At 33.7% G+C, this 17,885-nt stretch overlaps 1 protein-coding gene and 1 pseudogene across 8 annotated transcripts in view; one reads left to right on the top strand and one right to left on the bottom strand.

Moving 5' to 3' along the window:
- BIRC6 (baculoviral IAP repeat containing 6) overlaps positions 1-17,885 on the top strand; it is a 204,381-nt gene that overhangs the window by 35,783 nt on the left and 150,713 nt on the right. For all 8 annotated transcript variants that reach the window (XM_054568064.1, XM_054568109.1, XM_054568100.1 and 5 more), the window contains exons 4-9: positions 941-1,134; positions 3,959-4,070; positions 5,861-5,943; positions 9,552-9,774; positions 9,857-10,017; positions 16,730-16,788. In XM_054568064.1, coding sequence (XP_054424039.1) covers positions 941-1,134; positions 3,959-4,070; positions 5,861-5,943; positions 9,552-9,774; positions 9,857-10,017; positions 16,730-16,788 — 832 coding nt within the window. The remainder of the gene's footprint in view (positions 1-940; positions 1,135-3,958; positions 4,071-5,860; positions 5,944-9,551; positions 9,775-9,856; positions 10,018-16,729; positions 16,789-17,885) is intronic.
- Positions 14,246-14,675, bottom strand: LOC129067853 (cytochrome c-like; annotated as a pseudogene).

Below are 17,885 nucleotides of genomic sequence, written 5' to 3'. Positions count from 1 at the left end.
CACCAAGAGGCTCTGGATATATGAAAAGGTCAGGTCTGGAAACAAAGTAGGAGGTTTCATTCTCTGTTGTTGTTGTTGTTTAGCAATTCAAGTCATACTTCTGAACATAAGTATTTCCAGTTACATACTGTAGATAAGTAATAATTTAAATGGGCTGCCTAGAGTGTGCTAGACAGGGATAGAATGTAAAGATAGAATTACTTTATAGATTTCTGGGAGAATAATTCTTACCATTTTTGCAGTCTTAACTTTTTAAGTAATTATTTTACTTAATTAATATTACATAATTGTGGTTAACATTTATCAAATGCCTATTCTGTTAAACACTTTACCAGCCTTCACTTGAATTCTCATAAGAACATTATGTGAGTAGGTATTTGTTTGCCTATTTTCATATAAGCAGGAAACTGAAGTTAATTTGATGTGGGTACCATAGTTGATGATGAAGATGGGCTTGGAATCCAAGGCTGTGTGACTACAAGATCTGTGCTGCTTAGTTAGTACTTTTGCTGGATTTTGTGGGCCACAACAATAAATACATAAGAATCTGTTAAGCCAAAATAATTTCTTATCTACCTCTGAATTGATAAATTGTACAACTGTATTTTTATGAATGGAGATATTTGAGTGCCTTGTTTGTGCTTAACATTGTGTATGTACTGGAGGAATAGGAAGAATTGCAGATGATTTTAGTTTTCCTCAGTTGTAAATGGGATGTGTGAGAAGGTGTGCCACCCTGTTGTTCTAAACTGTCTTTTTTAGGGTGATAAGTTGAGGTTTCATTGTTTACATAATTACAAGTTTCTGCTTTAACTGATGAATTAATGGACTAAACTGACTTGAGACTGATAAGTAGTTCTTTATTTTATGTCTTTGTTATGGTTTTGCTTAAAACTGTTGAGTACGTTTTTCTTAGCTTATACTCTTCATTTTCTTTCAGTGGGCCACGGTTACATTTCATCTTCCTCATCATGTGTTAAAGTCCATTGCTAGTGCCATTGTGAATGAACTCAAGAAAATAAATCAAAATGTTGCTGCCTTACCTGTGGCGTCCTCAGTGATGGACAGATTGTCTTACCTCTTGCCTAGTGCACGTCCAGAACTTGGAGTGGGGCCAGGCCGTTCTGTGGACAGGTATAACCTCCTTGCTTATAAAGAGATAGGATACTAAGATAAAATTGATGAGTTTTTGAATTAACCAAGAACAATAAGTAAATTTGATGATGGTTAATGAATATTTCCAGAATGTTGATGAAAACCTCTCAGATTGTCATTTCTGTTAAAATACTGAAGTGAAGTAAACTGCCACTTGAATTTTTACTTGTTTGGTGCCTGGAATGCATTTAAAAAGATTGTAAAACTGTATTATGAAAATTTTAGCTTCTTACTTGCTTAGTAAATAGAGTCAACTTAAAAATATTATAATTATTCACTATATAAGAATTACTTTTCACATTGAAATTCTGTGACCTTTAAAATTTTTTTTTAAATTGACTTGACAGAGGGAAAGAGAGAGAGGGAAAGGGAGAGAGAAACATCAGTTTGTTGTTCCATTTATTTATGCGTTCTTTGGTTAATTATTTTATGTGCCCTGACCAGGGATCGAACCTTCAATGTTGGTGTTATTGGGATGGCACTCTAACCGACTGAGCTACTCAGCCAGGGAGAAATTTTGTGACCTCTGAGATAAATTTTGATAAGTTAAAAAACCATACCAGATTCTAAGTATAAGAGCCATAAATTATTTTATACTTACTTAAAATAATGAAGAGTTAAAAAATTAATTAGGACAGTTTTGAATTAAGATTTCTGTGTTGCCTGCCCTGGATTTAAAAGCACATTACAAAAATCACACTTCAGTCATCATGTTTTTTAATAGAGATTTACTGAGGTTCTCCTTTGAGTAAAATTAATGAAAAGACCAGTAATATATTCATTTAAAAACTTAAATGATTTGTTACTTGAAATAAATTTGTTACATTTATTAGATTCTTATTAGAAGCAGTGAAATTTAAAACTGCTGTACTGAAATATTAAATTGAAAAGTTTTAAGTTCACATTTGCCTTTGCATGTAGCATTTTGTTTTCATATTTTCATTGATGTGAATTGTAACTTCCTATGCTTTTCTAAAGTACATTTATAAGTGGGTACATGCTGATGTTAGCAAAGGCACTACTGAATTAATTAACTTTGGACTTCTATTAGTATGGCTCTTATATAAGTTAGCAAAATTTATTAATTTATCTCTTGATAAACTGAGATTTTAAGTGATCTTATTATATAAGTAACTTCTAGTTTTATTAAAATTTGCAAAGAATTTTTATATTGTAGAATAATATTGCTATCTGTTGGGTAAAATGTAGAAACTGTTTTATTTTTAAAGGAAGATGACTTTAATAGCCTTAAGAAAAAAAGATTTATTAGTCTTAGAGAGAGGGGAAGGAAAGGAGAAAGAGGGAGGGAAACATCAATGTGTGTGGTTGCCTCTCACGTGGCCCCAGCTGGGGATGTGGCCTGCAACCCAGACATGTGTCCTGACTGGGAATCGAACTGGCAACCCTTTGGTTTGCAGGCTGGCACTCGATCCATTGTGCCGCACCAGCCAGGGCTAGAAACTCATTTTTAATCTGAATAACTATCAGGTGATATGTGCTGTGGGCTTTCCTTAAAATATTCTTTGGAATATGTCTGAAGGAGGGTGGGTGTGTACTTAGAATAAATGTTTCTTGTCTGAGAGCTATTCTTATCTTGAGATTATAAAACAGCCCCCAGAGCTATTTTTATCACAAACAGTAGCAGGGTTTCTAAAGAAATCAGTGTACTATTTTATTTTAGGAAATGCATTGGTTGGATAGGATATTCAGGGTTTCTAGAGCTGTTAAAATGTCTCAAAATATTAATTTTGGTGTAGACTCTGGCGTTTATTTCATTAAAACAGATCTAGGAGCTTTATGAGGACCTTGATGAACTTAGGCCTGTTGGAAGTTTGAATTAGGTTCAGTTGGATGGTATTGCTGTTCTGTTTGGTAATAGAATTAAGGGGATGGTTTTCTAAGGCTGACACAGGTCTTAAAGTCATCTCAGGCCTGTCAGGATAAGGCTGTTCTAACCCAACGGCATTGTTTTTTTCAAACCAGAAACAACTGTGAGTTAAACCTAAGATCACTAGCAATATCATGGGAAATCATGTACTGATTTAAGGAAGAATTTGAAGAAAAATATTTTCCTGGTTTGATTGTAATGACCTTTACCATTTTCTCTCTCTCTTTTTCCTTTCCATTAGCCAGTTACATGTTTGAGTTAGGAAGAATAAACTTTGCTTACCAGTTTTTTCTTGCTTGAAGTCGTTTGGACTTTTTAAAATTTTGATATTTTTAAAAAAATATCCTAATACTCTCTGTTACGGGTTCACATTCAGTAAGCTCATATATTTTAATATGAAAACATATGAAGGTTTACTTTTTTGATAATTTCATGGAGAATACAGCTTTTCCTGTAAGAGGATTTCTCTGGAGGATACAGAAAAACTGCCTTCTACTTAAAAATATGAAATAGAAAATGCTTTCTCAATATTGCTGAGATAAAACCACTGTTTGGTTGTGCTTTTATCTACCTACGATACAAAACTTGGCACATGATGAAAGCATGCATCTCTCTGCCTCTACATTTCTAGATTTTGTGTTCTCTGCTTGGTAATTATGCAACATGAGTTAACTTAATGAATCTCTGGAATTGTTTATCATTTGTGGCTATCAGTAAGATTTCTTTTTCCCTGCACTATGTAAGAGAAATTTCTTAAAGTGATCATTTCTAGTTTAAAATATAAATTTGAATGTGGTCATCAGGCCATTCCCAGTTTTGGTTGATAATACACTGAAATATTTTCTTCAGTGTGAATAGGAGTGTCACTGTCATTTGATGCCTCACTTTGATTACATAAAGTATGTTTACTTTTAGATCTTTAATGTATAGTGAAGCTAATAGACGGGAGACATTTACGTCATGGCCTCATGTAGGTTATCGATGGGCACAACCAGATCCCATGGCTCAAGCTGGATTTTATCATCAGGTAAAAAAGATTATCAGAAAAACACTTTTATTTACCAAAAAACAAAACAAAACCGAAAAACTTTTTCAAAAACTTATTTTATATACGCTGGCTGTGTGCTTGTATGTATGCCTTATCCAAGTGTTTTTTGTTCTTATATCTTTGATCATAATACTGACTATTTCCTATGTCATGTATTATGTATGAAAAGAGAAAAATTGTTAAAGGTAACTAACAACTGAGTTAATGCTTTACAACCATTTTTTTTTTTTTACAGAAAATAGGAAATATTTTTCAGGTATGCTTTTTAAAAAGTGTTCTCTTTGGATGTGTGTTTATTTCCAATTTTTGATTTCTGTATTCATAACATAGTAATAGCTACTTATAGGTAATTCAGTAAAAGCACCACACTATAGTTACTTCCGAAGTTCTAATTTTATTTGAGATGTAAATTATCCATAAACTAGATAACTATAGTTGCAGCATTGAGGGTAATAAAATGCAACCTGAATACATAAATTATTGAAGAACTGATAAAGACATCATGCAGAAAGAGGAATAATTAATCAAGGAAAATAGTCATAGTTGTAAGAAAAGAGGAAGAGGTATAATGTAAGGATTAATGTGACAAAAGACAGGAGGATGCGATATTATGGAGAATTTCACTAAACTAAGGAAAGTTTAAAACTTTTTCAGATAGAGATAATTACTTATTAAAAGAAACTTCAAATAAGTACAGTAGACTGAATTACCGCTGTTTTATCCTAGCTAAAAAAAATCTAAGGTATCTAATACTTACATGTCAGTTTTACATAATACTTGCTTATTTAATTTTGAAATTCAACTAAACTTTGAAATACATTGAAATTAACTGTTATGAAGAATCTAAAGAGTGATTATTCCTTAGTTATCTTGAAGTGTTTCTGAATACGTTAACTAAAATTAAATCAGAATAGCTTACATATTTGAATATTTTATTCAAAGTTTTTCAGATTTTTCCGTTAGAGTAATTTAGAGACTGGCCAACATTGGAATCACTGGAAACATTTTCTTAAATTAAGGATTAAAAATGGACTATTTTTTCTAACAATTTATCATCTGTTTGGTGTTGTTTCCTAAAACACTCTCTGAAGTGATGACTTGATCTTTTTCCTGTTGTATTATTCATTGTATTTTATCTTTGAAAAAGAGGTCAAATAATAGGTTTTCTAGAATTGTGTGTGTGTGTGTGTGTGTTAGGGGCTGATTTTTTTAATTTTCTAAAACATAACAAATTTATACCTGGAGACATAGTAAGGGCTAATTAGATTAAGTGATCAAAAATAATAATAATACTGGTTTTTAGAGGTATGCTTCTGTTCAGGTTTGGTTATATTATACATATATGTAACATGTTCCATGTGTCTCGAAGAATTCTATATGAATTAGGTTCACTAGTTTTCATTTCCTTTTTACTTGCCATTTCTTGTGTTGTTGTATGGGATTCATTTTGTAATAATAAACCTTTGAAGTTATTTCCTTTCTGCAGTTAACTATATTTGAAATACTTTAGTAATATAATCAGAAGATGCTAAATCAGCGATTGAATAGTGTGTTTCCATGTTTGATTTAGTGGTCATTTTCTGGTGAAACAATTATTCAGATAAAGGGACAAGTTTGTAAACATTTGGAGATTCAGTATCTTTTTTCAACCTAATAGTGTTTTTCAGTATAGAATTTTACCTAAGTTTATTAACTTTTTTAGAAGAGTTTTTATTAAAAAGCTATTTTAATATTGATTAATCGTGTTTGTCTTCTGTATAAATTTGCAGCCTGCTTCATCTGGAGATGATAGAGCCATGTGTTTTACTTGTAGTGTATGTCTCGTTTGTTGGGAACCTACTGATGAACCTTGGTGAGTCTTGATTTTTCTGGACATAACTGGCTAAGTTCACCCTATAAGCATGCTTTTAAATTTGACTTACCTGATCTAGATATAATTATATCCATGCTTTTCTGCCATCAATATGTCTCCCTTTGTCCCAAGAGGATGAAGTAGCATTGTCTGTGCTCTGTCACATCACTTGGCGTACAATATCTACAGGGTCTTTCACTTCCTAAAATCTGTCCTTGGAAATGCCAAAGAATAGAATCAGACTTTGGAAACTAGGAGGCTATGATAAAATAAATGAAAAGAGCATGATTAGATTCAGCTGTTTAATAGTCATCTGTTGAAGGCAGGCTATCAGTGGGGAATCTACAGATGAGAGTTTTATAATTTACATTTTAAGTTATGGAGTAATTTTAGAGAGTCTATGATGATTTTGATTCTAGTGCATGAAAGTTAAGAACTTGGTTAAATATTAGAGATAAGGTATTGAAACCTCATTTTTACAAAGAATTACTTTGAGGCTCTATTAATAAAAATAACAGCATATACAGGATGTGGCAAAGGTAGGTTTACAGTTGTATGGAAAATGATACAATAATTAATAAATAATAATACAAGAATAAGCTTTGTTTTGCATATCCTCAACTATAAACCAACTTTTGCCTTACCCCGTATTTGTATAATCTATTTACCAGATATAGTCTTTAGCACTTCGTATATTTTTTACTCACTTAATACTCACATTAGCCCTATGGGATGAAGTAGGTATTGTTATAATTGTCTTATTGAAGGGAAGTGAGAATATTCTTTAGTTTAATCCTTATAATCAGTCAGGTAGGAATTATTGTCCCATTTTAAAATAAAGTAAAATTTGCTGAAGGGGGCCATATGGCTAATAAATGATGGACCCAGTTTTAAAATACATCACTGTTTTACACTAAAATTAGTTTGAGTTCTCTGAATCTTAATCAGTTGATGTGAAGGGGTGAACTTGGAAAAGCCTCCTGGGGTTTGCATATGGATTCCAGGTTGCAGTGGGAAATATTGTATGAAAAATTGAAGTTGCATCTCTCTGTAGACTGCAAGGTGAATATGAGGAGGTAACAGTTTATGTTAGGGTTTTATTTGGAACTCAGTCTTTTCATTTAGAAATCATACCAGTTTAATAGGTATTTTTTAGTTTCTCAGGCTGAACCTCAAAAACAGTTGTTTTAACACATCCCTGAAAAATTATACTATGATATTGTATAATGTTACTTTATTCATAACTTTTTCTATGGGAAAGTTGATTCAAATTTTCAACTTGGGCTCTTCACCATCCATCTTTTCTCGACATGGTCAGGGAATCAAGAATTCTACATCTTTGCTCTGGGATTCTGCATTCCTTAAAACTCAAGCAGTTGGTAGGGTCTCGAGGACTTGGGGATAGGAGGGAACAGAATTGATGGGGGCTGGGGAACCTTGGCATCATCTGAATCTGTCAGGGGGGGAAAGAATGAAGACTTGGAAGGGGGAAATGGGGCTCTCATATTTTAAAGATGAGATTTGATAGAGCTACTTTGGAAGAAGATTGAAATTTTAAAAAGATAAAATGGGCACCCCCTATTATCTAGCAGTTCCATTTCTCCTTATTTACCCTTGGGAATCAGTTGCTCTTTTATACAAGAACGCATGAAGTGGACGGTCACTGCATTGAAAAATTGGAAGCTTCTTAAGTGCCTGTCAGGAGGAAATAGCCAAATAAAATGTAATATGTGTATATAATTAACTACATTCAACAACGGAAGGGAACTCTCTATTAATCACCATCAGTAACAAATATGTTATATCAAGAAAGCTGTTGTAGAATGAATCATACAGGATACTGTTTATTTAAGATAAAAAATCCTCTATTTTTAATATGTATATATTTGTATGTAAATTTATAAAAATATCTTAGAAGTGCCCTGGCTAGTGTGGCTCAGTGGGATTGAGGGCTGGCCTGTGAACCAAAGGGCTGGCTGCCAGTTCAATTCCCAGTCAGAGCACATGCCTGGGTTACAGGCCAGGTCCCCAGTAGGGGCGCACAAGAGGCAACCACACATTGATGTTTCTCTCCTTCTCTTTCTCCCTCCCTTCCCCTGTCTCTACAAATAAATAAATAAAATCTTTAAAAAATATTTTAAAAAATACCTCATAAATTCATAATGGTGTTTACCTGGTAGAATAGATTACTAGGTTTGGATGTTATAATCAAAGTGAGTCTTTAGCTTTATGTAGTCACGTGTCATTTGTGTAAATAAAATTTTAATTTAAAAGTTAAGACTCAGGTAAGAGAAAGAAGAGAAGGGGAAAATACCCAGGGATTTAGCTGGAAAGAAATCCAGTTGAAATATGTGCTTGAGGATGCCATGTAAAAAGCATTTTGTAAGACATCTATGATTTGCAATAGTCTAGATTTATATATATATAGATATAGATAAGTTGTGGGTGGAATGTATAAAGAAATATGTACATCCTAAAGAATAGTGTATTTTGTAAGTATAGAGTTCTTTTCTTTGCCATGGAAATGTAAAATGGCTTTAAAAAAAAGGGCTCTCTTTTTGGCAGCAGTGTCCTGACACTTCAGATAATACCTTGAATTATAGAATAGGGAAAGTAAAAAAAACAAACAAAACAAAAACAAAGAAAAACAAAGAAAGAAAGTATTCATGAAGTTAGATTGATACTTTTTAAGTTTTTAAGTTGATCCTGCTTTCAGTGTTTGAGAAAATTCTTAAAGTCTGAGGTCCTAATATTTTATTTTTATTAAACGTGTTTTCTAGTATGCATTTCTTTACTAAGTATTTGAGAGAAATAATGCACATTATGAATATTATCAAAATTTTTTTGAGAAGAAGTTTTGTTTGGAAGTTGTCTGATATATCCTATAGTGAATGTATATTTCTGTGTTTGTAATATCTCATTTTATCCATATTTTATAGATCTTTTTACGTTCAGATTTTTACTAAAAAGTTTTTTGTGATATGAATGGCATTTGTTGAGTTTTTACTATGTGTCATTTGTTGTTGCCACTGATATCTAGCTACATATCTATAATTAATTTTTTAAAAAGCTTTATATTTAAGGTGTACAGCTTGATATTTTGATATATACACACATTGTGAAATGATAATCACAATCAAGACAATTAACATATCCATCATCTCTGCATAAGTACCATTTTGTATGTTGTGTGTGGGGAGAAGATTTAAGATAAGTTTTTTTTTTTTGCAAATTTTAAATATACAGTACAGTGTTAACTATTGTCACCGTACAGTATATTTATGGAGAATTTTAAATAGAATCAAAATAGTTAGAATCAAAAACTTGTAGGAAACTAATATGAGGAAATATCTAGACTTTAAACAATTTTATCAGTATGTTAATACAGCATAAATTATACCATAGCATTTATTTTGCAGTTTCAACAAATGCTGTTATTCTAGTTGAATATGTTAGAGTGATCTTGATAAAATTGAGTGATTTGGTATTTGAGTCTTTTTAATAAGAAATACTTGTTTTTTTTTTAAAAAGATGATCCTGATGTTCTAACATAGAAACTTAATTGCCTTGTTGCTCATTAAACTTTTCCTTCATAAATCTATATAAAGGTCTGAACATGAGAGACATTCCCCAAACTGCCCGTTTGTGAAAGGTGAGCACACACAGAATGTGCCACTGTCAGTCACTCTCGCCACAAGTCCTGCACAGTTTCCTTGTACAGATGGATCTGACAGAATATCTTGCTTTGGTTCTGGAAGCTGCCCTCATTTTCTAGCTGCTGCAACAAAACGGGGAAAGATCTGCATATGGGATGTTTCCAAACTTATGAAGGTATATTTTAATTTTGAAGTAATAGATTGATTAGTGATTGAGGAAAACATCAGTTGTAAACCTAGGCTTTTTGTTACTTTAGGTGCACCTAAAGTTTGAAATTAATGCATATGATCCAGCAATTGTACAACAGCTTATTCTATCAGGAGAACCAAGCTCAGCAGTTGAATCAAGGAGACCAACTTTGGCCTGGCTGGAAGACTCCTCTAGTTGCTCAGATATACCAAAATTGGAAGGAGATAGGTATGTGAATTTGTTTTAATAGTATTTCTAGAAGTCAAGTATTTTATTTTTCTAACTTGTATATTCTCTTAATTGTATTTAAAGAGGCAGAAGAAATTATTAGGTCAAAAGAATAGAGAACCAGTGTTTGGTTGGAAATAGGAAATAGCTGTGTGGTTCTTGAAAAGAAATTTCAGAAATGCCTTAGTCTGTAAAATGTACTTTATTTTCTGTCTTTATCTATGTCAGTTGGATACAATAGCTGCATTGGAAAATAGTCTAACTAATGAAATCCTTGAATTAGACTCGCAATTTCATCTTCTTCTAAATCTTTTCATAGAAGAGTTGAATCAAATTGTTTTAGTATTCCCTTTTTTTCATTAGCACATCCAATTATAGACATGCTCATGAATAATGACATAACTTGTGGTTGTAGAGGATGACCTAATTATTTAAAACAGTTATCAGTAGCCATTGAAGAGTTGAGGCCTGATAATTATTGCTGAAGAAACATTTTGTTAAAATTTCTATTCTGGATTCTCTTCCATCAGCTTTTCTGGCATGTTCCTGATTTTTGTAGCATTATTTGATCTGTTTGGGGACAGGAGTCCATTAAAATATAATCCTGCTTCACTGACTTGTTTCCCAGGAAACTGCAATTTTAACTCTGAACTGGGCTAGGATTACAGAGCAGCATCTGCAATATACTCAAGTAGGCAGAATGAAGGGTTGCAGAAATCACTCAACTTGTTTTAAGTATTACCAGTTACCACATCCTGCATTTTTTAAGAAATTTTTATTTTTCAGTAACAGTTGATGTACAATATTCGTTTCAGGTGTACAACCTAGTGATTAGATATTTATATAACTTAATGAAGTGATCACCTCAATACATCTAGTTCCCATCTGACAAGATACATAGTTATTACAATATCATTAACTATATTCCCTATGCTATACTTTATATCCACATGACTATTTTTATAACTTGCCAATTTGTGCTTCTTAATTCCTTCACCTTTTCTCACAACCCCCTATCTGGCAATCATGAAAATGTTCTCTGTATACACGAGTCTCTTCTTTTTTATTTATTTATTTATTTATTTATTTATTTATTTATTTATTTGGATTCCACGTATAAGTGAAATTATATGGCATTTGTTTTTTCTTTGTCTTGTCTGACTGACTTGACTCAGCACAGTACCGCCTAGGTCCATCCATGTTGTTGCAGGTGGCAAGATTTTATTTTTTTTTATGACTTGAGTCATATTCCATTGAATATATGCACCACTTCTTTATCCATTAATCTATTAATGAACACTTAGATTGCCTCCATGTCATGCTTATTGTAAATAAAGATGAAACAAATATATGGATGTGTATATCTTTTCAATTTAGTATTTTGGATTTCTTTGGATGAATACCCAGAAGTGGAATTACTGGGTCTTCTTTTTGTTTCCACTTCTTATACAGCCTTTGTTTTAAAGTCTGTTTTGTCTGTTATAAGTGTTGCTACCCCATCTTTTTGTTGTTGTTGTTGTTGTTGTTTCCATTTTCATGCAAAATCTTTTTCCATCCCTTTGAGTCTGTGTGTGTCTTTCATGTAAAGTGAGTCACTTATAGACAGCATATGTAAGGGCCTTACTTTATTACCATTTAACCATCCTATATCTTTTGGTTGGAGCATTTAACCCAGTTGCATTTAAAGTAATTGTTGATAGATATGTATTAATTGCCACTTATTCATATTTTTGATTCTTTCTTTTTACTCTTGAAGAAAATTTCTTCTGGTTTGATGGTGAACCTCCTTAGATTTGTTTGTTTGTTTATTTGTTTGTTTTGGAATCTCTTAATTTGTCCTTTGATTTCTAAATGATAGCTTTGCTGGGTAGAATAATTTTGGTTGGAGGTTCTTTCTTTTATCTCTTTGAATATTTCTTGCCAATCCCTTCTAACCTGTAAAGTTTCTTCTGAGAAATTAGCTGACAGTCTTACGGGTGCTTCCTTGTTAGGTAATAACTGGTTTTCTCTTGCTGCTTTTAAGATTCTCTGTCTTTAACCTTTGGAATTTTAATTACGATATGTCTTGGTATGGGCCTATGAGTTAATTTTGTTTGGGACTCTGTGCTTCCTGTACTTGTGTGTCTATACAAGCTTTCTGGAATTAATTTTTTTCCAATAAGTTTCAATTTTTTGTTCGCTCTCTCCTTCTGGCACCCTTACAATATAAATGTCGGTATGCTTGAAGTTGTCCCAGAGGCTCCTTACGCAATCCTCAATTTTTGGCATTCTGTTTTCTTCTTGCTGTTCTGATTGGGTGTTCTTGGCTTCCTTACATTTCAAAGTTGGGTGGGACGGGGCCTCAGGGGATCACCAGGGCAGAGCAAACACTGTGAGCTAGGTTGGAGTCTTGATATGGCGCCTGTCTACTGGCTTGGGGCAGAGCGTTCATCAAAGGAACGGTGACCTCTGCCAGCACTCTCGTCTGGGAGAGAGCTGTTCCCCCAGCTCTTGCCCTGATGCTGAAAAACTGATTTCCTCCCCGTGTATGTCTTTGGTACCTTGTAAGCTGCTGCCCTAGCACTGGAGCTCAGGAGCTGCCTAGGACTCCAGAAGCCTTCGTCTCTTTCAGCCTCCATAGCCACTTGTTTTTACAGCCAAAAGTTATGGGGACTTCTCTTCCTGACACTGGAATCCTGAGTTGGGGGGCCTGGTGCAGGTCTGGGACCCTTCACTTTTCAGGGGGAACCTCTGTGGTGTGATATCCCTCCCAATTTCTACGCCACAGGTGGGTTTGTGACCTGCCCATTTCATGTCTCTGCCCTTCCTACCAGACTTGATGTGGCTGCTTTTTTAATTCTCTAGTTGTAGGACTTCCATTCCCCTCAATTTCAGGCAGTTCTGAATGTTGTTTGCTCTGTAGTTGAGTTGTAATTTTGATGTAGGAATTGTTTTTGGCTACTTTTACTTAATAACATTTTTCTTTGCTATATTCAAGGAAGAATATTTGGGAACACATTTAATTTTAATAAATTAACATTTTGTGTCATTTACATCATGTCTTTCAAATTGACAAAAATTTTCTGAGTTAACTTTGAAGTTCTCTACAGTATTGCTATATGAAAACTTAGGTACCCCTGTGAGTGTAGTTTGCTTAGATTTCAAAACATATAATCCTAAGGAAACATTTAAACCTTACTCATATTTTATTTTTTTATGTTTTTTATTTTTTAGAAGGTTTTATACCATGTGAAAGTCTTTTAATACATCTAATCTCTGTTACATAAGTAATTCATGCTTATTGTAGAAAAATTGGAAAATAACAAATAACTTGAAGACGAAAATGTACAGTATACGTAACATCATTTATATTAACATTTATGTGAATTTTTAATGTGTATTTGCATGTAGTTTTTTTAAAATGTGAGATACTCTTTTTTTGATATTATACATAAAACACACTAAAATGTCTTTCATTAAGTAAAAGACAACCGTTTTGATACAGGGAATTTGAACTAAATTGACATAGTTAGGACCAAAAAGATAAAATGGACACTGCCAGCTTATCTTCAGCCCTTGCCTTTTTTAAAAAAGATTTTATTTATTTATTTTTAGTGAGAGGGGACCAGGGGGTTTTCGGGGGGAAGAGAGGGAGAGAAACATTGATGTGAGAGAGAAACATTGATTGGGTGCCCCTCATATGTGCCCCGACTGGTGACCAAACCTGCAGCCCAGGCAGGTGACCTGACTGGGAATCAAACGGTGACCCTTCACTTTGTGGGGAGACATTTCACCCAGCTGAGCCACATTGGTGAGGTCTTCAGCCTAATGAAAACGATTTGAAAGACAGCAGGGTCTTGCTGTCTAAGAGACAGTGAAGGTATTTGCCCAGTTTTTAACCTATCAATATAAATAGTTACATAAATCTCAATATAAAACCAGTCTCTTACAGACTTTGAGATGGTATTCACCATCTCTGTGGAAAGTTGAACATTATGGATTAAGTCCAAACATACTTTTAGAAGGGAAACATAGTGATAGCCCTTGCTTAACTAACATCACCATCGAAGTTCAAAAAGCCGGTCATGCTCATTTAACCACAAGCCAATCTTATTTAAATCAGGACTGTCCCCCAAAAATGTTCTGCCAGCCCTTCATGATCTGAATTCTGGTGTGTGAGATCAATTTAAATAAGGCATACATAAAATATTCATGAATCATTTGTAATAAATAAGGCAGTTGTCAACTGTTACTCCTTAGTAGCTTTTTTGGGATAAGCTATCAAGCCCATTCTTTCTGTACAAAATCTTAATGTCCGTGAAGATCATTTCTGTTCCAGGGACATACTTCTTGGGATTCTTCAAATGCTCCATCAATGTCCCCAGATTATACCTTTGTTCTTGTTGGCATCCGTGTAAGAATATCCAGGGGCCTACCCTGTCTTTAGCTCAAGTAGACCGTGGAGCTTTGGCCTAGTCTTGTGTTGCTTTACTTTTCCACAGTATGGCACTGAGCACACTCCTGAATAAAAATCTTCTTGTCCTTCTCAACATCACCAATTTTTAAATTGCTCTTTTGTCACACACAACACAGTGGTTCCCATTTGTAAGCCAACATCCTGCTCTCCAATTCCAAGGACACGCTGGGCTATGCTGATGTACCAGTTTGGGTGTAACCATTCTTACTGCCTCCCCCCACCCTTCGTGTGTATCTTTTTTAACCTATATGAATTTTTCAGTGTTTTATTGTGTAATTGCATATCATAAAGTTCACCCTTTTAGTGTACCATTAAATGATTTTACTTATGATTTTATTACATAATAATATGGGAAGTTTTCTATCATAAAATAAAATTTAAAACACAGCCATTGTATTTTGAAGATCTTCAGAAGAAGATGTAATTTTTTTTTTTTGTTGTTGGGGTCAGTTATTTGGCAGCCCTTTGTGATAATTTTTGTAACTTCATTTTGAGATACACAACTTTCTTCTTTAAAATACACTACTACTTGCCCTAGCCTGGTGGTTCAGTTGGTTGGAGAATCGTTCTGTACACCAAAGGTTGCAGGTTCAATTAATTCCTGGTCAGGTCACGTGTGCAGGTTGCAGGTTTGACCCCTGGTTGGGGCTCATTCTCTCTCATGATATTCTTTTTCTCCCTCCCTCCCTCCTCCCCCTTCTTCCCCCTCTCTAAAAATGAATAAAAACATATCCTTGTGTGAGTATACAAACACACACACACACACACACACACACACACACATGCACGCACACGCGCGCGCACACACACACACAATACTTTAACCTTTATTTCAGTACAGTTAGGTTAATTGCTTTTTCTTTATGTGAAGGCCCATCTGTATTTGAAACCTATTGTGTCTTCTTGGTAGGGACTAATTCATTCTGGTTAATTTTAATTCATTAATATTTCCCCCTTGGGATTTATTTTTCTAGGTATCTATTTTCTTGGAAATAGCCTTCCTGTGTTTGAACAGATTGGCTGGCAGTAATTAGCAACTGGTCTTAAACTTTTTGCTTTCCCCCCCCCAATTATAGCACAAAATTGATTCAGAGACAATTATTACCAATTGAAAAAACTAAAACACAGAAAATTTGTCAAAAATATCTAAATACTCCTGAAAATTTCAAACTTTTAAAAAGAGAGATTACTAACATATTGTATTTAAAATAACACTATAAATGCTTGGGTGGATCTAAGTACATTTGTTTCAAAAGGAGAATACCTTTCCTTCTTGCAAAATACATCTTTTATTTTTGTTATTAGGGTTATCAGAATTTTAGAACTGTTGTAGATATGCTGATTACTGGAACTACACATGCAGCCTAATGTGTGCTGGGGTTATGGGTGTGTATATCTTTTTCTTGTCTGTGAACAATGGAGAGTGAGGATAAAGGTGGATGCGAAGAGGGTGTCTGGCATTTCTTGACCTTCTGAATACAGAGCAAAAGAGGGAATGTTGTTTCATTGTCTTAACTCCTAACTTCTGGGCTGTAATCCTTCCCCTGCTTCTCAAGGAGTTCCTAGCAGGCCTTCCAAAACAGACAAGCCAAATACAAAGCAAAAAAGAAATGCATGTGTGTCTGAGTCCATGTATACTCACGTATTTTCTCACATACAGATCTTCTATTTGGTTTTAGAGTACCTCTGTTAAATTTAGTAGTAGTGGAATAATTATTAAAATTTTACTCTTAGAGGCTTGTGCTTGATTTTATTAGCTGCCTCTCTTTTATCCTTTTATTTAGCAAAACTATCCCTATTCATACCTTAACAGTCTTCAAATTCCTACAAATTCTCTTACAGATTCTTAGAGGTTTCCATACCTTGTGTCAAGCAGACATTTATTTAACAATTTCACATGATTCATGATCAGTATGATTAATCAGTTATGATTTCAGACTACTTATATATCATTTAAGCTAGTTAATTTTTTTTAATTTATTGATTTGAGAGAGAGAAACATTAAATTGTTGTTCCTCTTATTTATACATTCATTGGTTGATTCTTATGTGCCCTGACTGGGGATTGAACCTGTACCTTAGGGTACTGGGACCTCACTCTAACCAATTGAGCTATCTGGCCAGGGCTAAGCTAGTTTTAATAGTTTTTATGATGCTTATCTTCTACATATAAAGCAATGGTTGTAACATTGTACTTTTTTTTTTTTTTTTTTTACTGTATCATATATCAAATTATTTTTTTACTTTGTCTTTTAAGTGATGATTTACTGGAGGATTCAGACAGTGAAGAGCATTCCAGATCAGATTCTGTGACAGGTATGTAAAAAATGTTAGAAAATCTGTTTATATAAGAGATCTTGAATTAGTAGCATGTAGTATTTCATACTTAAATTCTAAATGGTACCTAGTTGAGTCAAAGGAAGTAAAAGGACAGCTTTACCAAATTTTAGTTACAGGGGACAGGGAGTTGACAGTAAGCCCTTTGAAATGTATTCAATTTATTTGCGTAATGTATTCTTTTATTAAATAAAAGTAACATTTTATTTATTTATTTTTAGAGAGAGGGGAAGGGAGGGAGAAAGATAGGGAGAGAAACTTGGATGTATGTGAGAAATAGATCCATTGGTTGCCTCTTGCACATCCCCGACTGGGGACCCAGCCCACAACCCAGGCATGTGCTCTTACTGGGATTCGAACCAGCAACTTTTTGTTCGCAGGCCTGTAGGCCAGCACTCAGTGCATTGAGTGACTTCAGCCAGGGCAATAAAAGTAACATTTAAATTAAGGTTCTCTATTCCCAAAATAAAACAGGTGAATAGAAAATCATTTCTAAATAAAAATCATAGGCATTAAAGCATCAGCTAAATGCTGCCTTACTCATTATCTTGTGAAGTGTTAAAGCAAAATTATATGCTTTGTATTTTAATGTATTTATAGTATAGGCAAAGCTAATAGTGCATCTCAGAATAGTTTTACTGGGTGAGAATTCAAATCCTATCATTTAATTATAGTCTGATAGCATTTCCTAGTGTATAAAATAGTTATACTAATATCTGTTAATTTAAGTTTGGGGGTTTAAGATAAAAATATGTAAAGCATAATTCCTGGAAGCAGCCAGTATTTTTAAAAAGTGACCATTATTACACTGTGGCTGTTTTCTAATGTCAAATCTCATGAATTAAGGACATAAATAACTTGTTAAATCTCTGTAGAAGAGATATGGTTTTATATAGTGAATTTGTCAGAAGTTTTAGTACAGAGTAGTAAGTGCTTTCCAAATTGTAATTTATCATGAAATCCTTTTTAAGGTCATCAAACAATATTGGATGGGTTTTGGGTTAACCCTTAGTTATCTTTTGAGGTAATTCTTAGAAATGAAAAACAAACCAACAAAAAAGTAGGAAAATGCCCTG

This window comes from Pteronotus mesoamericanus, unplaced genomic scaffold, assembly GCF_021234165.1.
Source record: "Pteronotus mesoamericanus isolate MK-2021 breed Mesoamerican mustached bat unplaced genomic scaffold, CSHL_Meso_final contig_101, whole genome shotgun sequence".
Taxonomy (NCBI): Eukaryota; Metazoa; Chordata; class Mammalia; order Chiroptera; family Mormoopidae; genus Pteronotus; species Pteronotus mesoamericanus.
Note: the sequence above shows the minus strand (reverse complement) of the source record. Positions and strands in the feature narration are given on the sequence as shown.